Raw genomic sequence first — 27337 nt, forward strand, 5'->3', positions numbered from 1 at the left:
ATGATTTTAAATGAAGATAATACGCCTTGTACACTAAGCAATTACTAACTACTTAATGCCTGTATGCTAACCTGCATATTGTATACTTTCATCTAAATTGATGTGTCGTTTTTAAAAATATTTATTATAGGATTTATTATAGGATCCTTTTACACTATAAAATGACGAATAAATGAACAAAAAGATTAATTTTATTGGGTCTAGAAAAGATGAAATGGTCCGGGCAACTGCAACTGTAATTCATGAGTATTTTTATCATTTTTTCGCAAGATAAATAAGTCGCAGTTTCCGAGTCGCAGCTCTTTTTCCGTTTAATCAAACATTCGTTAAAAAAAAAAAAAAAAAAAAAAAAAAAAAAAAAAAAAAAATGGAATAGCAAGGCGGAAAAGGGAAAAAAAAAAGTGAATGGTTAAGTGTTGAATGAAAGGCACATGCGCGGAAGCATTAAGTCCAAGGTTGTTTCTGCAGGAATGATTATGCAAAGCCTGTGGAAGCAAACAGTTTTACACAGTTATATTAGCGAAATATTAAAATTATAGAACAAAATTGTGAAAACGCTTTCTTAGTGGCTTTTATACGACGTTTGTGGAATTCAGAAGCGCATTAATGCATTATCTTTGATCTGACTATTGTTTCAGTATTAAGAGACTGAAATTGATCACATTTGGTATTGTTCTTTTGCGTGTGAAGTATTCTTTTAAAAACGATGATATCCAGATAGGAAAGTATCAGTGTTTCATGACGGATGCTGATGCCTATCGCTATCAGTCAATAACGAGTTGAGACGAAGAATAACATTTGTTCTTCCCCCCCCCCCCCCACACGTGTTTTCACTGCAGATTAGAAGCAAGTGAGTCTACCGTGTATTCGCAAGTCTCGTCTTTCATCTACATTTTCTAGTGCAGTGTTCCGTTCATCTATCTATCCTGTTAAAATATGTCGAAGTAAGTTGTTTCCGTTGTTTAAAAACGCTGTAACATACCCGCTGAAAGCAATGTATAAAATTAATGAAAATATAAATGTCATTAACTATAAAAATTTCGTAGTTTTAGAAATATTTACACTTGTTTAATATATTTCTAATAAAAATTCTGTATTTTAAATCATGATAAATTTATTTTCATTCATATTGCCTTTATTTGATTACATACCTATGTCTGATTTTAGTTTCGCTTCCATTAGTAAGTCTCAGTTAAAAAAGAATACTATAGCTTTTCAAGATAGATACGGTTGCCATAAATGTTAAGCACTGATACAAGACGTTTAGTTTTGGTTTATTAGATTACGGCAAAGCACTCGAGGGCTATCTGCCTTAAGGGAGGGATGCCTTCGTGGAGGACTTTTTAAGGGAAACTGGCTCGTATACACGTTACACATGGGAAAACCACGAAAACACCCATGCAGCCAGCCCGTTTGCGGGATTCGAACCTCGGGCCGAACTACCTGTGTTCAGCGACGTTACCGCTCGGCCGCTGGTGGGCCCGTTACAAGACGTTTAAGTGCTAAATAAATAAAACATGAAAAACGTGTGTAGCTAGTGGTTTATTTTACACTGATAAAAAAAATAAAGAGATCTGATAAAATAACTCGTATAATTAAAAGAAATTACTGTTGGAATTAAAATATGTAAGGGAAAAAATAAAAACAAAAACTGCATTTTGTGAAAACTGAAAAATGGAAAAAAATAAACTTATAAAAATATATATTGCTTTTGCAAAATAAACAAAGGGAAAAATGTAAAATCACTTCTTTTTTTAACCCCTCCCCCCCAAAAAAAAATCAAAACTAAATATTACTTTTGGTAAAATAAAAAGTTAAATAAAAGAAAACTACATAAAAATAAAATCTGAAGGTTTTTTTACAGAGTTGTTTTTTTTAACCTTTTGTGTGTTACCTACGTTCGATGAATATCATGTTCTTCGCACTTAAACCACATAAAATTCAATTAACAGAAATATCACAAAATATTTAAAAAGAGCATATCTTGAGAATTTCCGACAGATAGTATCGCGCGCTGGAGATAAAAATGTTACTTTCCGTACAGTGCTCGCTTTGAAATCGCTGAGTTTGTTAATCAAAAATTTCGTTAAAGTTTTACAAAATATGAAATAGATAATAAAACATATCCGAAATTAAAAATTCAAGCTTCCAGATGCCCTTGATCGGGTGGAGGATTACGTTATTCAAAATTTGATGGCTCTAGGTAACTTCTTTTTTCCACAATGCGTTAAATATACATACATTTATGTAGATTTTCCGTTATTTAATTTCTTCAAAATATAATACAGGAGATAATATTTGGTGGTGGCAATTTGAAAAGTGATTCAATCTTCTATAGTTATTCAACGCAAAATCCGGTTTCGAGATTAATAGCCCTTCCGAGGTAGCGCACCTTTGCGCCAATGAGGCGCGGCCCAGTCGTATTTTAAAGTTGGTTTTACTTTCTTAATTATATTACTTTCTTATTTCACATAATTATAATATTGCGGCCAATCATTTTAAAATTATAATGACAAATCAAAATTGCTTCATTTGTCTTCACTGACATCCTGTTTCTTTTGTCCGATCATTGAGTTGAGACTAGGGAAGATATTCTCTTCACATTTACAATATGGGCTGAAATGGGAAATAGTATTCGCACAACTTTACTGGACGTGACTTCTGATTTTTACACTTTGTAGCATGTGCAAGTATATGTATTGCCGCGCACCGGTTGTCTCACGCAGAGTTTAGGTTGCAAAATAATGCATAGCACTGTAGAAAATTTTTAATAACTTGCAGAGCATTTTGTAATTTACTCTGAGCGCAGAAAATGTGTGCGTGTTTTGTATTCCCATATTTATGAAGAATGAGTTCCAAGCGGCTGCATCTAAAATCGTACGCCATTTTCAATTTGTAATTCTGGTACTGTAACTGTACGGATTTAATTATTTTTAATGTTACAAATACGCTATGTAAACTGCTATTTCAGTTAGTGGATTTAACGGATTGTTCCTATATACACTGGTGTGCAAAAATTAAGGACGAAGTCGAAAAATTAGCACATCAGCTGAACGAAGAGGCAGAGCGGACAGAAAGACCAATCAGGACATTAAGTAAGGTGATGTACGGTAGCACATGCGCAGATATGCAGGCAGACGTAATGGAGGAGTGTCTGAGTAGTATAAAGCATGTTGTCGGTGTAAGATCAATATTTCTGGCAAAGAGATTGCACGCCGTATAGCAGTTAAAATCACACCGAGTTGCTGCCTCAGCGAGAAAGGGCGAATAATCAATCTGTTAGACGACATCTGGATGCTTTTACCCGAGATCGAATCATTGGGAAGTTGGAGGAACGCCGCAGTATGACAAGTGTGGCTGCAGAGTTCGGAATCACTCACAGTATCGTTTCACGACTTTGGAGACAATTTCGAACTACAGGAACAGCTATCTTGGGGTTTAGTAGTGGTCGTCCACGAGGAACCACACCCGCAGATAACCGGTATATTGCCTTACAGGCCAGAAGAAACAGGCGGCAGACAGCGGGAGAAATCGCTAGACACACGACACAGGCGACTGGACGACCGATATCGCGTTTTACCGTGGCCAGAAGACTGCACGGTAGTGGTCTGTTTGCACGACGCCCTGTACGGTGTGTACCTCTAACGCCTGTCCATCGGAGAAGGCGTTCTCTGTGGTGCCGGGAACACCGGAATTGGAGAGACAATGAATGGGGACGAGTACTCTTTACAGATGAGAGCAGATTCAGTCTGAGTAGCGATTCTCATCGCATACTCGGGATTTTCTAGGCAGACGCTTGGCAGCTCGTACCTTACCACCAGTAACGATTCCGGAGCTTCGATTGGCGCTGCAAGACGAATGGGCAGCAATGCCTCAACAACTCATTGACACCCTCATTCTCAGCATGGGCAGACGCTGTGAAACCTGCCTAGCAGTCAGGGGAGATCATATCCCCTATTAAAGACCGGATGTTTCTTGCTGGACACCCATCACAGGGATGTTTCGGCCTTCAGTCGCATTGCGCTCCAAGCTACTTTTTCAATAAACCTTCTTTTTATCCCTCTGATTTCTCTTTTAGCAAGTGTTGCTTACATTACTCATGTCCTTACGTATTGGGAATCTTACGGTATTAAATGTGTTGATTTGGAAAGCTTTTGTACAAAGTTATATTGAAAAAACCGTCTCGTCCTTAATTTTTGCACACCAGTGTATTTATTTCGAAAATATTTATTGATTATTTGTGTGAGAAGAGAAAGCTCCAGCAGTAATAGACAGAGTATTCAATTACTAAGCAATTATTTATCAAAATAAATACAGAAATGGAATGGTACTTAGATATAATTTATTTTATTTATCCACACTTACATACGAGAAGAACGAAGTTCTTACTTGCCATGAGTAATAAAAATTTAAGTATATTTAAAATTCGTCCACGCATTAAAATATTTGAGTTAAAATTTAAATTTGCGTGCAGAAAATATTAAAAGAACTTGCTATAGATAGTCTATTCTACATAATAATTTTAAGCTGTATAAAAGCCAATTCTTTTCGAAACATTCAAGAGTGTTATTAAGAACACGTCGGAAAAAAAGTTTTTGTTTGATTTGACATAGTTTAGCTTTTCATCCCGAAATATTTCGTAATATTTCATATTAATTCCATTTATTTAGCTATTATGCTTACTTCATTTACTGTGATGCTTACAGCACGAAATAACAAATGAAGAAGATGGTTCACATTATTTGAATTATGTTACTTATCCTAACATTTAGTTGTATAGTTAAAAATAAAAATAAATATATAATTATAATTTAAAAGGTACCACCTTCTGTGAAGGTAGTACCTTAGCTGATGATCAGTACTGTATTCTGTTTATGTTGTCAGTAATGCTGGTCACATTCACCGATGATCATCTTAGGAAGGTGGTCGATAAAAGAGGTTACATGTATAGTAATATGAGACAGAATATTCCTTAAATAAAAACTGCATCTATTTATAAAAAATTAAGTAAATATCCACAATATAGCACAATACCTTTCATGTTACGAACAATTAATAAACGGAAAACAATAAAATAAATGGAAACAGTACCGCTTACGTAATGTCATAATGACAGTACTTACGTAATGTAATAAATTACATTAATTGCTCTTAGAAAGGCCCCCCCCCACTAGTGGCCAAGTGGTTAAGATAGCCAAATACTGGTAATTTGATCCGGGTTGAGCTCAGTAAAATGAGACGATTGCATGGTTGACATACTTGGTTTTCCCCGTGTGTAACGTGAATACGAGCCAATTTCCCTGAGAAAGTCCTCCACCAAGGAAACCTTCCCATAAGACAAATAGTCCTCGCGTGGTTTGCCATATTCAAATGACCTAACTTGCTCTTAGACAGACATTTAACGAAAGACGTCTTTTCTCAATGAAAATAGCTCCTTTGATTTTGAGTCATACTTAAAGACAAATCGATTTGTTTGAAATTTTGTCTAAACCCGAATCATTACAAATAAAATAATTGTTTGATGATTTACTCCTTACATTTAATGGAAAGAAAAAATTCTTGAGCTCTAGGCCACTCCCTGTACTTATCGGAATATATTAAAAATGTCTTAATTAAGGTCTTATAGAGACATGCAGGTTTTTAGAACAGTATTTCTTGAATTTTGTTCCTGCAAGTAAAAGACATTCGTATTATGCTCTGATATACTTACCATTCCATCGGAATAATAATACCTTTAATTCTGTACAATTTTGTGACGTAATGCTATCGAAAAGATCAAAATTGCTTCATGTATTTTGGTTTATTCTTATCAGAAGTCGGAGTATTCCAATCTTTTAAATTTAATCTTTATTAAAAATTACGATCATTCATTTTCAGTAAACAAACTCTTTGGGGTCATGTTATGTGGCAAGAAAAATACATTTTCGTCATAAGAGTAATAAAAACATTAATTTGTTTACAGAAAATGCAGGTTTATTACAAGTTGTGGTTTCAGAAACTGTTACCTCACGAGAGAAAAACACACTCCAGCAAGTTTGCTGCTGTATTGGCATCAGAAAGATCTGGCTCATCGTCATCATCATCATCAACAACAATAACCCCCCCCCGAAAAAAAATTAGGGGGGCAACATTTTTTCACCTTAAGTTAACCTAATTCAAAGAACTTATAATAAATTTTAACATTGAATTCATTATTTCCTAAAAAACTAATAATTGAATTCTATACACTATTAAAACTTCGTTACAGAAATTAATTTCACATGTTCGGTTTCCTAGGAGTTTTAATCTTGCAACCACATACAGATCGTTTTGGTAGAGTCTAACAAAGTTCTTTTGCCTTTTCTTTTGCTCTCGAGCTTTCATCGCTTTTGGATTGAGTTAAGTCTTCTGTTGCTTCAGTAGCATCTTGATGTCCAACAAATCCCAACGGGTAGATTCTTTGAATTGGTCATAGCAACATACTCGATACTGTCTTGACACACACAATTCTAACTTTACCGTCCTGGCTGGGAATAAGCTCTATAACTTTCGCAAGTGGTTAGTCTAAACGTTTTTTATTATCCCTTTCAATTACTACGATGTCACAGACGACGATCTTTTATTAACCACGATCTACAGCTTCTCTAAGTATTTACTACGGAATCTTACTGTAACTCTTTTCTGAATCTTAGGCTGTAAATAAATTGCTTATCGAAATCTTGAGCTTATTGAAATCAAGTCTAGATCATGTACTCCAACATTTTCGACGCTATTCAGGAACATATTAGGAGTCAAGGGAACCGGATTACTTAGATCTTGGGAAATGTAAGTTAGAGGTCGAGAGTTGATGATTTCTGTGAAGCCACAGTCAATTATTTGTAATTCTTCGAATTTAAATCGAACAACGCTTTCCCAAGAACTTTTTTTAGCAATTGTTTAAGAACACATATCATACTCTCCCACAGTCAACCTAACCATAGTGCAGAAGGAGGAACCAAAATAACAATCAATAAACCTGCTTACAAAACGAACTTTTGTTTAATTTGTTCAAGTGAAAATTTCGTGATGATCTCTTCAAGAAGGAATTCAAAGCAACTGCTCGCCAAAATTTTATCATAATTTTTGCCTCTGCAAGCAAGTCCCACTAGTACGTGTTTTAAAACTGAGTTCAAGATAAAAAAATATCACGATTTATCTATAAAAACTGTTAAAATTTGGAATTAAAAAAAAGTACACACTTAAGAAAATGGCGACGTTGGTTGTTGAAACTGAAGAATTGTTACGCGCATTGTTATCAGAATTTGATACATTCTGAAACATTGGCGATTTTTGCTAAGGTAATTACGATAATATGTATGTACCATAAAATCTGATATCTGGAAAGATTTGTTTAAAATGGAAAGCCAAATGGTAGGAAAGAAATTTGCTATGATGTCATTTCATTGTAAAATAACACTAGTGGGAACTTATTTAATAATTTAATTATATAGTTTTCTCTGTTAAGTAAATTATATTCCTCTAATAAATTCTACAGTTTAAGAAAGAAGAATTTAATAATGATGATCCGAATTTCTATCGACCATACAAAGCAGTTTTCCTTATTAAAGTCCAGCCCTAAGTTACTTAGCCATAATCACATAAACCAAACTGAAATTTTATTATTTGGGAGGCGATCTTGATTTTTCGAGGAATCTTTTCTTAAACCTTATATGCGTGTCTTTACGAGATCGTCCCATTTTAGAATTTTTATCTAGTTTGATAAGCGCAATACGTGGCCTAGAACTTTTCTTCATTCGATTTAATTGTTCACGATGTAAGTATAGATTTATTCACCGAGGCTTGTGTACGACGATTACAACAAATGTTTCTTTGAAGTGGGAATATATTTTATTTTGCTAGAAATACGAAACCTGTGAGCTGTAAACAATAAACATCTCGAGCAAATTTCTTTCGAGCAGTTTAAAAATATTAAAGTCTCCAAATATTTAAGCCTAACGCAAAAAGGACTTTTTTTTTTACTAACTTCTGTGCAGTGGCGTAGCAAGCATAACTGGCGCCCGGGGCAAAATACCTTTTTGGCGCCCCCCCCAAAAAAAAAACACTTTCAGTAATATGATGTATACAATACATTCGTAATAAGAAAATAATGCAAATAATAATAAAATGCTGAATCTGCCATAAAATACTCAAAAATATATTAAGAATAGTCACTACCTAACTACATTATCCTTGAATTTGGAAATGCATCTGTGTCAGCGAAAAAATCAGACATACGATGATCTAGAATTAGTTGAAAAGGTGTTATTTATTTTACATATTTATATAAGTGTTTTTAAACAATTAAAAGTTTAATATACATTATAGATAAATAAATAGATATGTGGAAACTTTCCTACTACAACTCAACTCTGCCAGTCTGGTAACCCATAGCAACCCAAAACAAAATAATATGTATTCTATTCAATTGTTATAATTATTTAACGATCAGTCTCAAAAAATTGTACTGCCATAATTGGTGACCCGTATTTATTACGAATAGCAACCTTCAATGTTGCACAAATATGGAGTTTATATATCAAAATTCTGAACAGCAGTAAGTTACCCAGTGTGATGAGATGCAAGTAAGACATTTCACATGTGATTTCAAGCGTTGCGCCATATTCCAATGAGACAACATATTTTTGTCATAATTTCAGCGGATATATGTATCGTCTGCTGCATTTGAGCCGCCAATTTCTCTAATTTCAAGTACCAAGAAACTGTGTCACTATATACATATTATTTTTCTATACATATTATTACTGTGCATATATGATTGATCTAAAGTGGTTGACAACGATGCTGCTTCACAATTGGCACGAGTGACAGTTAAGCCACCACCTTTTTGTCGCCGAGACCCATCGTTATGATTCATTCAATTGGATGCGCAGTTTAAATTGAGTCACATTACTGCCAACGAAACTCGATTTTATACAGCGATCGCCACGTTAGTATCAGAGGTACTTCAATCAGCTCGTGAAATAATTTTGAATCCACCGGCGACGGACAAATACACATCTTTAAAAAAATTAATTTCTGTTTATGAAGAATCCGAGACAGTTAAAATCAAGCAGCTGTTCCACGATTTACAGTTGGGTGATATAAGGCCTTCTCAATTGCTGTCTAAAATGTCAGACTTAGTCGCCGGTAACCTAACGGATAACATTCTTAAAACATTATGGATGAATAGACTCCCATCTAACATGCAAACCATTTTAGCGGCCAGTAGAAAGCCACTTAAAAATCTTCCCGAAATCGCTGATAAAATTCACAAGCTGGCCATTCCTGCGCAAATACATCCAGTGCAGGCTCCTGAGTCAGGTATTGTGGCGTTACAGGCTCAAATTGATGACTTTTTCAAACAGGTTGCTCAGTTAGTAGCCATTCAAGCTGAAGCTTTTCGCGCAACCGCTCCACATCACGTAGTCGAAATACACGTCCTAACCCACTGAGGAAACGTTATGAAAGCCCTCCTCCGGGTATTTGTTTTTTACCACCACAAATTTGGAAACAAGGCAAACAAATGCCTACCACCGTGCGTTGTTATAACGACCAGGGAAACGAGAAGGGCCGTTGCTCGAAGTCATATATGACAGCGGCCGGAAGCTTGCAAGCCTTTTCGTCATAGAAGAGAATTTCGGGCTTAAGGTTTCTTCTAGACACCGGGGCTGATGTTTCTGTCGTTTCACCACATTTTCACGAACAAAAGCGCCTTACCAAGTTACAACTTTATGTAGCAAATGGAACTCCTATTCCAACTTTTGGTGAACGCCTGATATCTGTTGATTTAGGATTGCGCTGCGACTTCCAAATAGCCATTCATTATTGCTACTGTCCTATTATTGGCGCTGACATTTTACAAAAATTTTCTTTGCTTGTCGATCTTAAGAATCGCCGTTTGATAGATTCCACAACCAACTTAACTTATCCGGGAGTAATTCGCAATAGTCAAGATTTCAGCATTAAACTGATTTCGAGTAACTCCCCATGGCATCAACTTCTCAGAGAATTCCCTACAATCACGCGCACAGTTATGGGTATTTCCGAATCCAAGAACGATGTACTACATTATATTGAAACTAACGGACCGCCAATTGCCGCTAAACCTAGACGCTTACCTCCGGACAAGCTTAAAGCCACCAAAGAGGAATTTTAATACATGATGGAACAGGGAATTTGCGGTCTTTCAAAAAGTTCATGGGCCAGTTCGCTCCATCTAGTTCGGAAACGAAATGGTAAGTGGCGATTATCGCCGGTTAAATGCAGCTACAATTTCTCATCGTTACCCAATCCCGCGCATTCAAAACTGTATGCAAGTTTTAGAGGGAAAAGCTATTTTTACAACCATTGATCTTGAGTGGGCGTATCACCAAGTGCCCGTTAACCCAGCTGATATTCCCAGCTGTTAACCCGTTAACCCAGCTGAAACTGGGGTTATTACGCCTTTTGGACTATTTGAGTTTTCGGTCATGACTTTCGGCTTATGCAATGCTGCTCAAACGTTACATCGCTTCATGAATCAGGTGTTAATCGGCCTCGACTTTCGTGTACCTTATTTTGATGAGGTCTTAATCACCTCCTCTTCAGAGCAAGAACACATATCACATTTGAGAACAGTTTTTGAACATTTTCAAAGGTACTGTGTCAGTCTTAATCCTTACAATTGCGTTTTTGGCCAATCAAGAGTATCCTTTCTCGGTCATGAAATTTTCACTCATGGCGTTCAACCCCTTCCAGACTCACCGCTATCCGCGATATGTCCGAACCATCTACAGTGAAGGACTTAAGATTATTTCTTGCTATGCTCAATTTTTATCGACGTTTCTTACCTCATGCAGCAACCATACAATCACCTCTGAATTCTTTTTTGGTTGGAAGCAAGAAAAGCGATAAACGCTTTATAACCTGGACCACAGAATCTCTCGAAGCGTTCCAAAAACGCAAAAAGGATTTAATTTCGGCAACAAATCTGCAGTATCCTTCCGCATCTAAACCATTATCACTCTACGTTTATAAGGTATTTCTTCCGCTTTCCTAGCGTGCCTTCGTGGTGTAGTAGTTCTGCACGCTGTGCCGGTACTCCAGAGGTCTGCAATTCGATTCCCGGCGAAGGCGGTTGCTAATTTTTCAATCTCTTTTGCTCCCAAAAATCCTAATGTCTCTACAATGACGCCCGAACTGAAAGGGCTTTTGGATGAGGATTCTCCACACCTAGTATTTGGCGATTGGGTTCCCTAAAAACACCAGTCGCATTATACACGATATATTATATACATTATAAGGTATTTTTACCGCTTCCCTAGCGTGTCTTCGTGGTGTAACGGTAGCACGCTGGGCCGGTATTCCAGAGGTCCGCGGTTCGATTCCCGGCGAAGGAGTTGCATATTTTTCATCTCTTCTGCTTCCAAAAAATAACCTAATGTCTCTACACGTTGACGCATCAACAACAGGTATAGGAGCAGTTTTACAACAGAAAGATGAAGAATTATGGAGACTCATATGTTTCTAAAAAACTCTCACCAGCACAAACGAGATACAGCACTTACGATTGCAATTATTAGCAATTTATGAAGCTGTCAAATATTTTCGACACATGCTAGACGGACGCGTTTTCATGATCTTCACAGATCACAAACACTTAACCTATGGTTTTCAACACAATAAAACTTCTCGTCAAATGAGACACGTAGAATTCATAGGGCAATTTTCAACAGCTATCCATTATATTGAGGGTTTGCAGAATATTGTTGCAGACACCTTGTCTCGTATTGAAGAACTAGCCGTTTCTTCGCCAGAAAAGTTTGCTGCCCTTGCGGATGAACAACACCGAGATTCAAACCCTCTTGAAAAGCAAAACTTCCACCAATCTCAACTTGCAGCCTAAGCAGCTGTCGACTGGAAAATCACTTTATTGTGAAGTTCAGGATTCAAGATTTCGACCTTATGTTCCCTCCGGATTTCGCCATGCCATTTTTGGTCAGTTACATCGTCTGTCACATCCTGGCATCAAGGCTTCGAGGAAACTGATACAGAAACGTTTCGTATGACCTAGCATGCAAAAGGACATAGCCAACTGGACACGTTCGTGCTTGGAGGGCCAAAGATCTAAAATTGTCAGACACACGACCAGCCAACTTAAAAATTTAAATTTGCCCTCATCTCGCTTCAATCACGTGCACCTCGACTTGGTCGGGCACTTATATTTATTAATAATAATATAATACATGAATACAATTAATTATTATGTATACATTTTTCTTACCTTGGATGAAGCAAATTTATTTAAGTCGACCCTTTCTAATTTTTCTCTTTCCACACTTAAAAATGCTAGATGACTTAGGGGATCTTGTCCCATCGCTGAATGTAAATATGTGAACATTTATTTTAGTTTGCTGAACGAACGTTCATAGTTAGCATTTGATAATGAAGTAGTAAGTAGTATTTGAAGTGCGACTCTTAGGCTTAGAAAAACATTTACTCTATAGATCTGTAGTGTAGTTTTAAGTTCCGTTTCTTTTCTACTGCGGAGTAACGTCATGCATTCACATTCACTGCTCAAAACAGGGGATTAGGGGTTAGGATTATTCAATTATGGCAAAGCACACGAGGGCTATCTACCTAAAGGGAGGGATGTCTTCGTGGAGGACTTTCTAAGGGAAACTGGCTCGTATACACGTTACACATGGGGAAAACCACGAAAACGCCCATGCAGCCAGCCCGTTCGCGGGATTCGAACCTCGGACCGAACTACCAGTGTTCTGCGTCTTTACCGCTCGGCCGCTGGTGGGCACAATTAGGGGATATTGTGGGTTCGGTATGAAATAACCATATAATGGACAACCTTTTTGAACAAAAGGAAATAGAAGAGCTTATACAGGAAAATTATAACGTTTACAAGTTGGGAATATGCGAATTTAGTCTGTGACGTCGAAATCTATGAGTTTTAGATAAGGAGTAAGGAGCGACCTGCAGTATTCCTTTTGTAATAGGAGATTAAATAGAATTGACATGCGTTGAATGCTTCGTAGCAGTGAATATACGATGTCTCAGCAAGATGACTTAGTTGAATCGGTAGCCAGAAAGGCCATCAGTCGTTTACAGGAGAGTCAAACGCAATCCATTGTAGCGGAAGCGTTAGGATTTTCCCAAAAAATGTCATTCCCAGATTATGGAATCGGTTTGTTTGAGAAATCGTTTTAACATATACGTGCATTTCGTTTAAAAAAAAGATCTCTACTTTGGAGAAATAAAGTGGTCAGGAAGAACGTTTTGGCTAATGTACTGCAAACATTTATTACACATTTTATCAGACAAATCAAGAAAATAAATGATTAATTATATTACAATCGTTATTAATTTTAAATATATTTTCCAGAAATCGATCAAAATGAAAACTGAAATTTTCCGGAAATTCTTGTTTGGAGACCATTTGGCGCCCCTGTACGAGAGGCGCCCGGGGCATCATGCACCCCCTTGCCCCCCCTCGCTACGCCACTGCTTCTGTGTTATCAATAACTGAGATGTTAAGGAATATTCTTTGATATCGCCAAGAGATGGCGTTAGGAGTCCATCTATTGGCTTACTTAACCTTTCCCCTTCTGAACACGTGACGTGAAAAAATATTCTTCTTGTTGAAGGTAGAATTTCGATGCACTACGCAATAGAATTCGATTTAGATTTTAGCTGGAACTATTCAGTTCTTGCCTTTTGAGCATTAAATATTCGATTCAGGCATTTTAGCCTACATTGTATATATGTAAATATTAAGTTTAATTAAAATTTATGGAAAACCCTCCAGGCCATGCATCTCGTCTTTTGGATTATGAGTGATTCGACTTTGATCTAGAACTTTCGTTAAATAATGGTGCATCGGCCCCAGAAAAGAATCTGATTAATTTGAAAATTTGTGTTTTTCGCCTTTTGGATTAGCTTTGTAAGCGAAGACTTCTCACGGTAAGTCTCCTTTTATAATTTATTAAAATGGAACAGAAGACACTAATTAAGAATCGAGCACATATACGTGCTTCTGTAACTCAAATTATTAAAAATGTAGATGAGTATTTAAAAGAAGAAAATCAAGAAGAGTTAGAAAATTGTTTGGAATTGTTAAATAGTAAAGAAACGGAACTACATGATTTAAATGAAAAAATACAAAATTTGATTGAAGATGAATCAAAATTAGATTCAGATATTAACACTTCTATGGAATATAACGATAAAATAATAATAGCGAAGTCTAAAATCAACCGTTATTTAAGGAAATACAATACTCAAAATATCAACACGAATTTAAATAATTCATCTACAGAAGTTGAAACCAAAAGACAGACTGAAGGCAATGTGAAATTGCCCAAACTCTTAATTCACAAATTTTCCGGAGATTATAACGATTGGATGAATTTTTGGAATTCATTCAAGGTCACTATTCATGACAATGTTATACTTTCGAAGATAGAAAAATTTAATTATTTGAGAACTTATTTATGTGGAAACGCAGCATCATCCATAGAAGGTCTCTCAATCTCAGAGGCTAATTATGACTCTGCTATAGACATTCTTAAAAATAGATTCGGTCAAAGTGACCTTATTATCAATACACACATTTCTAATCTCTTAAATTTAAATCCCGTTCAAAGTTCAAGTGAAATGGCAAAAATGCGAAAACTTTATGATACAATTAACGTTCAAGTCAGAAGCCTTTTAGCATTCGGTGTGAAACCAGAAACATATTTCAACATGTTTATTCCAATTTTGATGAAAATTGTCCCGAACGATATAACTTTAGAATTTCATCGTACAAATACTGAAAATCCTTCAACCTATGATTTAAACAAATTTCTAGACTTTCTCCGATTAGAAATAGAATCGCGAGAAAAGATTAATTCGTTATCCTTTCCACGCAAGTCAAACCCGGAAATGAAAGGTATTAACAGATATCCACCGACGCCGAAACATAAACAAACTGTCACCACACATGAATTTATGGCAGCCGCGTCATCAAATGGAAACTGCATTTTTTGTTTTCAAAACCATGACTCAGAGTCCTGTTTATGCCTTACAGTTAATGAGAAGAGAGATATTTTGAAAAATCAATCGCGTTGTTTTCTTTGTTTGGCCCCTAAACACAAAATCTCACAGTGCCGACAACGCCAAACTAAAGTTTGTAAAATTTGCAAGGGTAAACATTCAGAAGCCATATGTTTTAAATCCAGTTCGATAGTTAAAAATACACCAAGTGATAAAAAGGATAGTATATTAATTTCGAAAAATGATACACAAACTAAGGAACAGAAAGAAGAAATTGTTTCGGCCGTTTCACATAATGCAAATAATACAATTCTTTTACAGACTTGCACGATAAAAGTTAAAACAGCTAAGGAAAAGGTGTTTACCAGACTTCTCTTGGATAGTGGAAGTATGAAAAGTTTTTGTGCTCGCGAGTTAGCGGACAGATTAAACCTGTCATAAGAAAAGAAAAATTGACTGTCTACACTTTTGGGAATACTTCTCCCATCCAAAAAAATTATGACGTAGTTAAATTAACTTTAGAACATAGAAGTTCTCCCGATTCTAGAATAGAAGTTGAATTATTAGTAACTGATCATATATCAGGTACAGATATTCCACCTCCTAAATCAGAAGAATTAAGCAAAACAGACAATTAAAAAATTTGGTGCTCGCAGATTTTCCCGATTGTAAAAAACCCATTGCCATTCTAATTGGTGCAGATTATTATTACAACATAGTAATGGGACACGTTAAATACTTAAGCAAAAATCTTGTTGCAGTGGAAACTATTTTCGGCTGGTGCCTACATGGACGAAAAGGTGATGATGATGTCTCTTTAGCTTTCAATGTAGTTGTAGGGGAAGATTTGATTTCCAAACAAATAACAAAATTTTGGGACTTGGAAAACTCAGGACTTATTGATAAGAGGGAAAACTTCGATTCAACTGAAAATGAAGTCGTCGAATATTTCGAATCAAATATAACACATGAAAATTCTCGTTATAAAGTTAGATTGCCTTGGAAACATGACACATCAAATCTAAATAATAATAGGGAAATCGCAGAACAAAGATTTCATCGACTTAGAAAACGATTTAAAAAAGATCCTAATCTATTTTACGAATACAGGAACGTATTAAGACATCAGTTAAAACAAAATTCTGAACCAGTTTCAGAAATTTCAAATGAAGAGGATGTCGTGTTTTACTTGCCACATAGGGAAGTTATACGCGAGGATCGAGCTACAAGTAAATTACGTATTGTTTATGATGCATCATCGCATGCCCCAGGATCCATTTCTTTAAATGACTGTCTACATGTTGGGCCAAATTTATACCCTGAAATATTCGAAATATTGTTAAGATTTCGGTATAATCTAATAGCCTTCACCGCAGATATAAAACAAGCCTTTTTACAGATTCTCATACATGAAAAAGATCGAGACGCAACCAGGTTTCTGTTTTCCGATTTCCCTAATGATGAAACCATTTCTCCTGACATATATAGATTCACTAGAGTTTTATTCGGAATAAATAGTAGTCCATTTCTATTAGCCGCTACCATTAAACATCATCTGAAAAATTATAATAAACTTTATCCTACAACGGTTAACTTTTTGAATGAGAACGTATATGTAGATGATGTGATCGGAAGCCAACCAACGATCAATGAAGCATTAACTACGAGTCTAGAATCGGTCCAAATATGTAAGGAAGCAAGCATGCAGCTTCACAAATGGCATAGTAACTCAATACAATTACATGAATTGTGGGTAAAACAGGGTATCGTTCCAGATGAAAATCCTGATTTTAATAGAGAAAATTTCCCATTTAAAGTCTTAGGTATGGCATGGGATAATTCAAAGGACTTACTGTATTTTGATGTTCGGAACTTATTGTCTTTCACATCTAAACCAATAGAAACAAAACGATTTCTTCTACAAGTGTTGGGTCGGATATTCGATCCGATTGGAATTTTAGGACCTTTTACTGTTAGAATAAAATGCTTAATACAGAAGATTTGGTTGTCACAAATAGATTGGGATGAACCATTACCTGAAGATTTGTCCTCTGAATGGAGAAAGTGGTGTGAAGAGCTACTTCAAATGGCTGAATTCTCCATCTCTCGTTACCTTTTCATGCACTCGAACACTAATGTCGAAAATCTCGAACTACATTGCTTTTCAGATGCAAGTGTCAAAGCCTATGGTACAGTCGCATATATACGTTTCACGACAGAAAATAAAGAAATCAAAACGGCCTTTGTCTCTTCTAAAAATAGGGTAGCTCCACTAAAATCCCTTACTTTACCGAGGTTAGAATTAATGGGGGCATTGTTATCAGTTAAGTTGGTCAGCAATATTCTGAAAGCACTGAAATTGAGAATTCCGTGCTATTTTTGGACAGACTCAACAATTACTTATTTTTGGATCCAGAAACAACCTGAAGCCTTCAAACCCTTTGTCAGGAATCGTGTCGAAGAAATACAAAAATTGAGTTCACCTCAAGATTGGCATTATTGCCAGGTGTCGACAACCCTGCAGATCTCGTATCTCGGGGAACGAAGATTTCCAAGTTAATAAATGAGACCATTTGGACGCAAGGTCCCCAATGGCTTCAACTCCCTCACGAACTTTGGCCAAGATTAGATATTAAAGAAACAATAGATGAAAACAAATTAGAATACCGAAAGGGATCCGGTGATATACATCAACTTGAATGTACAATCGAAAAAAGTGCAGATGATCTTTTCGACATATCAAAATATAGCAAATTAGAGAAGGTGTTAAGAGTCACTGCTTGCACAACACGTTTCATTAAAAAATTAAGAAAAACTAGCGACATTCAAGGAACTCTCACAGCTGAAGAGTTACAAGAAGCAGAAAATTTGTGGATAAGATCAGAGCAAAAGAAGTTTTTTGCTGAAGAATATGAATCCCTCAAAGAAGGTAATTCGGTTGGAAAAAATTCTCCTTTGTATAATTTTCTTCCTTACATTGATGAAAAGGAAATCATGAGGTTGGGAGGAAGACTGGAATTTTCTGACTTCTCACTAGATAATAAACATCCAATAATCTTACCTAAAAATTCTCGACTAACGATTCTGATTGTATGCAAAGAACATGAGAAGATAATGCATGGAGGAATTGCTGCGACTTTAGCTAAAGTCAGATCGCGCTTCTGGATTCCTAAAGGACGACAGTTAGTCAAAAAAGCATTAAAAGGTTGTATAATTTGCCAAAAATATTTAGCTAAACCAGCAGACCAGATGACAGCACCCTTACCAAAGGATAGAATCCAAGAATCGCCTCCATTTGCAGTCTGTGGAATTGATTTCGCCGGACCAGTTTACGTAAAGAATTCTAAAGACGTTCGAAAATCCTATATTGTTTTGTTCGTTTGTGCAGTAACCCGAGCTGTACACTTAGAACTTGTATCAGATATGTCAACAGAATCCTTTTTACTTGCATTTCGCAGATTTTTGAGCAGAAGAGGAAACTGCGTAATCATCTACTCTGACAACGCCAAGACCTTTAAGAGGACAAAGAAAGAACTTGAGAATTTTTCAAAAGTTTTAAAAGATGACAAATTCAAGAATTTCATTGCCAAAGAAAGAATCCATTGGAAATTTATAATCGAACGAGCCCCATGGTGGGGAGGGTTTTATGAGAGACTTGTTAGATCTGTTAAAGAATGTTTAAGAAAAATCGTAGGAAAAGCATTGTTGACTTTCGAAGAAATGTCTACACTACTTGTCGAAGTGGAGTCAGTTCTTAATTCACGACCTCTAAGTTACGTTTACAACGACAATGACGAGCCGCAACCGTTGACTCCAATACACTTCTTAAACATTGGACAAACTGATTTGAAGTATCCTTTGACCTTTGCTAAAATCATCGGTACCGAAACGACAAGAGAAACGCTGTTAAAAAGAAAGCGTTATCAAGAATTGCTGTTAAAACAGTTGTGGTGGAAATGGAAGCAACAATATTTATTAGATCTTAGAACTGCCCATTTCTTGAAGAATCTGCAACTTCAACCAGAACTAAAAGTAGGAGATGTTGTTTTAGTCGAAGGAGATAATAAAAACAAACTCTTATGGAAACTTGGTAGAATCATAAAAATTATTCCTGGACGTGATGGTAAAGTCCGATCATTCGAATTAAAAACTGGTAATGGGACTTTAAAACGTACTGTTCAACATCTATATCCTCTTGAACTTTAGATATTTTGAACTTTAACGATTTAGTTATGCTTTTTTCCTTTTTTGTCTATTAATGATTAAATTGAATATCGTTAGTTAAGTTTGTTCAGTTAAGTGGAAAATATTTTAAAATTTAGTTCATTTATTAGTTATAACATTTATTATTTGATACATGAAGTGTATAACCTGTATTGGAATTGAAGTGTTTGACTAATTAGTATTTTTTAATATTTTTATAGAATAGTGATTTATGTACTTGATTGTATGTATAACTGAGTTAGATGAACTCTTGTCAGAGTTCAGGTGGGGAGTGTGTTAAGGAATATTCTTTGATATTGCCAAGAGATGGCGTTAGGAGTCCATCTATTGGCTTACTTAACCTCTCCCCTTCTGAACACGTGACGTGAAAAAATATTCTTCTTGTTGAAGGTAGAATTTCGATGCACTACGCAATAGAATTCGATTTAGATTTTAGCTGGAACTATTCAGTTCTTGCCTTTTGAGCATTAAATATTCGATTCAGGCATTTTAGCCTACATTGTATATATGTAAATATTAAGTTTAATTAAGATTTATGGGAAACCCTCCAGGCCAAGCATCTCGTCTTTTGGATTATGAGTGATTCGACTTTGATCTAGAACTTTCGTTACAGAGGTGTGAATTAAAGTCGTAAAGATGAGGTACTTCATTTAATTTCAGACAGTATTACATGAATGTCATTATACAAACTCGACCTGATGGGATATAACACATTCTTTTGGAAATGTTATTTAAATATGGTTTTGGAAACACATTGATGTTGTATTAAAAGAATTTTAATTTATTTTCAGGTACATTCCTGTGAAACTAGCTTACAAAACCATCGAGCCTGTCAGTGGTGCCGGAGATAAATCGCCGATTATTTTCTTACATGGCGTTGTAACTTCCAAAGAATATTGGAGTAATATCCCTCAAACCGTTGCCAACGCTTCGAAACGGACGGTGAGAAAAATTAATTCAAGTTTATGAATTAAGAATACCATACTAAATTACCCAATTGCCTAAGTTTCAAATGTAAACAAATATGGCTGCTATAGAAAAAAAAAAAAAAAAAAAATTCTTAACTGCATTTAAACAACTTTTAATTGTTGATAATTCTACAACTGTTGCGTAGAAGTTAACTAAACGCATAAAAACCTTAACCGGAAGATAAAAAACAACATAATTCAATCATTTTTAAAGCAAAAAATGCACAATTTACCTACATATAAGAATGAAAAAACTGAGCCTTTTGAGCTGAGTAACAGAGTGGGTGTATATATATATATAAAATACATTTGGTGCGGCCGATTACCACCAAAAAGAGAGGTGCACAACTGCATACTATAGCAGTTCTATATACAAAATTTCAACGTTCTAAGGCTACTCGTTTTTGAGTTATGCGAGATACATACTACATACAGACGCCACGAAAAATTCTCTTTTGAATCCATTTTAACTTTGTTTTATAATTCGTTTTGGGAAAAAGTGTCCTTTAATCTGTTCATATGTACAGATGTCACGCAAAAACCTCGTTAAATTGCATTCAATAGCGGTCAAAATGGATATTTTCGTTGAAATATGATACCCGGAATTTTTCGTTATTACAATGCTTTTTTTACTTCGCACAAGGAAGTAAAATCTTAACTCGACAGCTATTGTGTTTTACTGCGTAATTGTCAGGATATATTAAAATACTAACTTGCTTGTTAAAAATGAAGCTCCTGAAAATGCGTGTAGTTATGACAAAATACTTAGCAAACGAGTCCAAAACCGACTTTTTCTTATAACATAGTTAAAGCTAAATTAGAAAAATCAACTGCAATTATTAAAATTTGACATATTTAATTTCGTTTAAAATAAATTAATGTTCTTTTCTCAAAAAAAAAAAAAAAAAAAAAAAAAAGATTTGCGACATACTGATGTGTGTTAATGCATGGAGTTTATCTAACGAAAATTTAAACCCTTCAAAACACTTCAAATTCTCTTTAAAAATATTCATATGATACATTGGATGTTTGCTGTTTTGCTATAAATCTGACTAAGAAGCATACTTATTCGAAAACTTATCCTTACAAAGTTAATTAATATTAAAATAATTATTATTCAGTTTCACCGATAGAGGGCGTTTAAAGTCATATTGTTACGAAATGTACAAGCGCGGTAAGATAGCTTCCCCGCAAAGCAATTTTAGGTTTGCCATAAAATGGCAACGGAAGGCAGGGTTGCTACATTTGGCGAAAAATCGCCCATTTGGCGACAAAATTGGTGGTCTGCCATGGACGGATGGAGAACCTTCTGGTTTAGCCCAGAATGTTCTCGAACACCAGCCGAAAGCTATATAAACCCTGCTGGTACGCGGAGAGGTGTGTGTGTGCCTCGTCTATAGTGCGATTTAGTTAGTATCGAGTTGGTGTCTCGTCTAGCGAGTCAATCCCTGCGGAGTCGATCGAGTTGACAGCCGGGCAGCGAGTGTCGAGTGGGTCGTTAAGTTCATCGAAGGAGTCTGTGTGTCGTAGAGTGCATCGCGAGTTGTAGCGTGGAGAGTCGCTTGAGTACGTGGAGTTCCGAGAACGACCAAGCAGAGTCGGGAGCTGTACTCTAGTGCTTTGCCGTGAAGCTGTCTCCACCGTGGTAGCCTGATAACCTGGAGGCTGTGTCGCTGATCGTGTAGCGTGTTTATAGTAGTTCATCGACGACTGTAAACGTGTTTTGGAGCTGTCCTGACAATACTGACCAATAAAGTGTGTTTCGATATTTCATCAAGTAGTGTCGTCGTTAGTCACTCCAAATCCACACGAACCCCGTAACGTAACGTAAAGAAGAAGAGAAAACAACGTAACAATATTTTTCTCTTACCCTGCATTGACAACCAGAGATAAGGTTTCGTAATATAATCCTTTTTAATTTGATTAGTTCCTCTTTCTCTTCTAAAAATAGTAACTTGTTTACAACAACGCTTTCTGAAGGCCGTCATTTCAAAATTAATTTATGTCATATAATTCTTTTATAACTTAAGGTCGCATGTCTCTAAATAACGGCAAAAGTGAAAGTAAGATCATTTTACCAGTTATAAAATCAAATTGAAACTGTAACTAAATCAATAGCAATTAAACAACTCTTTGTCCTCCTTTTGAGAAATTGACTAACTTCCCCATTTTTAATCTAATGTCCAACAGCGTAATTTTCGGTTTCCTTACATTTATCTTGATAGAATGTCTTGTTCCTCCCTTATCTATCGCTCTAATGCTATGAATATGTGAATGCACTTTTATAATCGCAGAACACGGAGAAGTACTTCATATGACAGTTCGGCAATGTATATCTTTAAGAATATTATAGGAAGAGCAAAGAAGTGTTCAACTAACCATCACGGCATCTTCCTTATAACCAACTAGCTTTAATCATCATCATAATAATCCACAACAGATTCAACATTTTATTATGCATATTAATTCTATGTTTCTGCAGCACTTGTAAAATGGAATAAATATTTCAATATGGGAAATTTTCACTATGAAAAGATGGGGAATGTGGGTTTTCTGAGATATGAGTTATATCTGGTAAAACTATATATAAGTTTGAGAGATATGATAAGAGCACTCACACAGATTTTTGAGCTAAATTGAGATTTACATTAATATGATTTTTGTAAATATTTTTTACTTCTAGGTGTACCTGCTGGATGCGAGAAATCACGGTGACAGTGAGTGGTCGGATGAATTCAACTTCGATATAAATTCTGACGATTTGGTTCACTTCATGGATACAATGAACATTTCCAAAGCTGTTTTATTGGGACACAATATGGGTGGAGTAACAGCAATTAGGACAGCGCTTAAAAAGGTATACTTTAAAAATTTAAATCTCCACAGAATTTCTTATTACGACACTAAACCAAGACAAGCGTACTAAGACTACCTAATAATTTTAAACGAAGAAGTACTTAGGAAAATTTAATGTATGAAAACCCAACAACCCAACATTACGATTATGAATTTAATTCTGAACTTAGATAAGAACTCTAGGAATTGACGTTTAAAACGTTCTTTAAAACTGATGCTCATGTGGCAGCAGAGAGGTTAAGAGACAGTTTTGCGATTGTAGACGTTTTCTGGTGCTTGGCTGAAAGTACCAAATACTAGTCGTCATTGGTCATTGTGGTTCTCGAGCAACATTGTCTTAGTTTCCTGGATACTGCACCGCTGTTTTTAAACTGATTCCACAAATTAGAGATGACACTTGGCATTACATCAAGTTCTCAAGCAACCTGAGCTTGGGACTAGCCCTACCTTAAGGCCTGCCTACCCACGATTCTCCATCTCGTACCTTCGTCTAAATGATGTGTTCTCATTTCATCTAAAAAACAGCAGAAAACAACAAGATTATTCAAGAAAGACGATAAAAATTACTTCTGTATTGCGCAGCGTAATGAACTGAGCAGCTAGACGCGGACTTTTGTACTTCTTGCTGGCGTAGTGACAGCCCCAGGAATACGTGAACTAATCTCTGTGCCACCAGCATCACAGTGATATTTAGTGGAAACCAGCTGTCCAGGTTTTGTGTGGTATTTTAAGAAATATGTGGGAAAATGTTTTCCATCTCTTAATTTTGTCCACCAGTGCAATATGTTAATATCTACATTAACGATTTCAGAAAGAGAGAGTTGAGATGCTCATAGCAGAAGATACATTAGTGAGGAAATTTCCCCAACCTGTCTTGGATATGATAATCACGCAATTAACAATGGCACAACAAGCTGACGAGCAAATGCCGTCAGATGTAAGTGAAGATGACGCCAAAAAATTCATCTTTGAATTCATTTACAGTCATATACCTGACGAAGTTGTAAGTATTTTGCTCATTTTGCAAGATTTAATTATAAATAATAAATTGCAATCCTATTTCAGTTTATAATTAAAACACAAGGAAATAAAGAAATCTGCTATTTTGTATTACAGAAAGCTGTAATGAAAGAGCGTGACATAGACGAGCAAAGACGCCTTGTTTCATTGAGACGCAACCCGGATGGTCGTTATGGTTTCAGATCCAATCTCAAGGTTATACTGAACGCACTGAAAAATACAGAGACATTAATGACGGAGCCAACTGGCGTCTATGAAGGACCAGCCTGCTTCATTTATGGAGAACATTCCCCATTTTCTGTGTAAGCATTACTTTCATTCAAAAGACATTACTAACAATCAGTTAATCTTTAGTTGAGGATACGTATACGAGGATTATCTGCCTATGGGAAGAAAGATATCGTGAAGGATTTTCTAAAGGAAACTAGCTCGTATTCACGCTACACATGGGGAAAAACACGAAAAGCAACCATGCAGCCATCCGATTCGTCTAAGTTTGAACGCCAAACGCACTTCCCATACACAGCAGTCTTTAATCACTATCAGATATTTCCAGACTCGAATTTTCTGTCCAGCATGTTTGGAACAACTATCCAGCATATTTTGCTTGGAAGTCATTTAATTTTTCCCTACGACTGTCCTCGGGAGCTTTAGGAATCTCGGAAGCTAAGATAGTATTTGCTCCACAAATGGGTATAGATACCCGAAACCGTCACAGATACTCGTATTCTTGGTATGAATCGGCATTCTCAGGAAAGTACAACAGAGATCTTTACGTTTTCTAGCAAACAACTTTCTCACTTCCAGATATGTCATGCTTTTATATGCCACTATTGTTTAGATATTATTAGATTACTTTCTTTAAATTTCATAACGCTAGTGTCTTTTGTTATATTCCATGATCTAAGCAAGTTTCAACACATTCATATAAATAACTTTCTTTTTGTCCTCTTTTTTTTTTCACTTGGAAAGTTGGTTAACTCTTTGAAGGTGGTTACGTAAAGTTACCTAGCTTTTCTGTTGAATGTCTTACTCACTCGTGTGTCTTACTCACTCGTGTGACTCGTGTCTTACTCACTCGTGTACACTTGTGTCTTACTCACTCGTGTGAGTGGTTTTCAAGACTGACCGTTTCTGAAGTTTCCTTATAGCTCACTATGGCAATCAAGAAACATAAGCCAGTAGTTGATGCAGCAATTCGTCTTCAAGAAAATAAGCATCAGTCATCGAAGATAACATCACAACGATGCAGCATCAAGAAAAAGCCTGTAAGAACAGTATGGGAATCCAGCACATGGAAAGTTGCACTCTGCTTGAAAAAGAAAAAACTGTTTCCACGAGTACTATAGAGACTGATTTGTAGGGATGTGTTCTGTGGGCGGTGGTCAATGACACTAACCACTAAAAGTGGTCATTTTTTTCACGCGTCTTGGATAAAATATGTGTAATTGTCGCAAATAATTTCATTGTAACACCTGATATAGTAAATAAAACAAGAGTTTTGCTGTAAAAGTTAATTGTCTTTTTCTGCCCCTCAAAGGGTTAACTTTTGGACACTTGTGTTTACTATTTTGATGGCTTCCGCCGGCAGCCAGTAAGCTTGATTAGCTGTCTTTATGAGTTATAATCCCAGTATATTCGCCGATAGCTCACCTAGTTCATATTTGAATAGTGTGAGACTCACATTGAAAGACAAAGCTGACATGCTTAAATTTGGCTGATTTCCTGAAAACGATCGCATTGTCTATTCTACACAGAAGGCACTAACCGTTACGTTTTCTGCTTTGGATGTCAATATTTTAGTTTTTCTTCATGTCCTTGTTTGATTTCACTAGCAATATGTGATTTAATAGCTTAAATATTTTTAACACATACACGTAAAGATTACGATCAGCATTATAACAGCAATGCAAATAGCCTGCAAACACATTCATGTATCATTGCCAGATTTCTGTAGTGCATACTTGTGAAAGATCGACGTTATACAAACAGATTAGAGAAGATTTTTGAAATCAATTGGATGTATGTATGTGATAAAAAGGACATATACTGAAATAATATAAAATTTAGTACTTCTATATCATAAAACTCTTTGAGTTGCTGTGTAATTTAATATGTGATGAAACTCGATATGAACTTTTATCATCTCAGTAATTAGTTCTAAATAAATAATCAACAGCTTATGTATGATGAATTCTAATATACGTGCATTTTTGTATGTTTTGCGAATTTCTGTATGGTGTTGTATGGTATATTTAATTACGGCAGAGCACTCGAGGGCTATCGGAGAAGCCTTCACGGAGAACTTTCTAAGGGAAAATGGCTCTTACACACTTTATAAATGACGAAAATCACAAAAACGCCCATGCAGCCAGCCCATTCGCCGAGATTCGAACCTCAGACCGAACTACCAGTATTAAGCGACTTTATTGTTCGGCGGGCATTTGAGAATTTTGGTATATGTTAATATCTATATTTTTTCATATCTAAATTTTATTCATTTGATACAAATACAATACAATTTTGAGAATTTAACACAATTTCGAGGATTTTTTTCCTTTAAATTTAAAGTTACTGATATATGAAATTATGGCAATGAGAAATAAAAAAAGAGTAACAAGAAAGATTTGAAAATATAAGCAATTAAACTTTTATTAAAACTATAAAAGTAATAACGTTTATTTTCTGAAACTGTGGAGTATTTCAAAAATGATATGGCTCCAGACCTTTATTATATGGCAGATTCTTCCTTGTAAACAGAATTTATAAATCAGAAATATGCTTTCGTTTTTAAAGAGTCACAAAAAAAAAATCATTTCAATATAGTAATTCTCAAAATGTTTTCTACAATCTGGCATTTAAACATTCAACACCTAAATTAAAAATATTTTCTTATACAATATTTAAAATATACTTGTTTCCCAAATAATTATTATGTTTTTTCTTACAGTAAAAAGGATGAACAAGAGATAAGGCAATTTTTCCCAAAGGCCGCATTTGAAGCAATCAAAGATGCATCTCATGCAGTGCATATAGACTGCCCTCGTGAATTCACAGATGCAGTTTTGAAATTCCTATCAAGAGCGTGAAGTCGAAGTATTTGTTGTGTAAAGGCCAGCATTACCTTCTTTTTGTTTTCTGAAAGTAACTTAGAGATGGTTGCATGCTTTATTTTTAATGTAACAAAATATTTGATGCAATATAAAAGGAATTATTAAAATGTT

At 35.7% G+C, this 27337-nt stretch overlaps 1 protein-coding gene across 1 annotated transcript; it reads left to right on the forward strand.

Moving 5' to 3' along the window:
- Positions 1-499: 499 nt before the first annotated feature.
- Positions 500-27337, forward strand: LOC118201435 (sn-1-specific diacylglycerol lipase ABHD11-like). Its single transcript, XM_085822505.1, has 6 exons — positions 500-944; positions 20061-20211; positions 22921-23094; positions 23905-24096; positions 24210-24415; positions 27064-27337. Exons 1-6 carry the CDS (start codon positions 937-939, stop codon positions 27200-27202), a joined length of 870 nt encoding a protein of 289 aa, XP_085678631.1. The 5' UTR covers positions 500-936; the 3' UTR covers positions 27203-27337.

The sequence above is a fragment of the Stegodyphus dumicola genome, chromosome 8, assembly GCF_044657685.1.
Source record: "Stegodyphus dumicola isolate Sdum_Otavi_A_Nest chromosome 8, ASM4465768v1".
In the NCBI taxonomy this organism is placed as follows: Eukaryota; Metazoa; Arthropoda; class Arachnida; order Araneae; family Eresidae; genus Stegodyphus; species Stegodyphus dumicola.

What these genes read in the sequence shown, in the direction of transcription:
- LOC118201435 (XM_085822505.1), top strand. An exon ending in CCAACGCTTCGAAACGGACG is followed by an intron (nt 20,212 to 22,920) that starts GTGAGAAAAATT and finishes TTTTACTTCTAG; the next exon opens with GTGTACCTGCTGGATGCGAG. An exon ending in GAACATTCCCCATTTTCTGT is followed by an intron (nt 24,416 to 27,063) that starts GTAAGCATTACT and finishes TTTTTCTTACAG; the next exon opens with TAAAAAGGATGAACAAGAGA.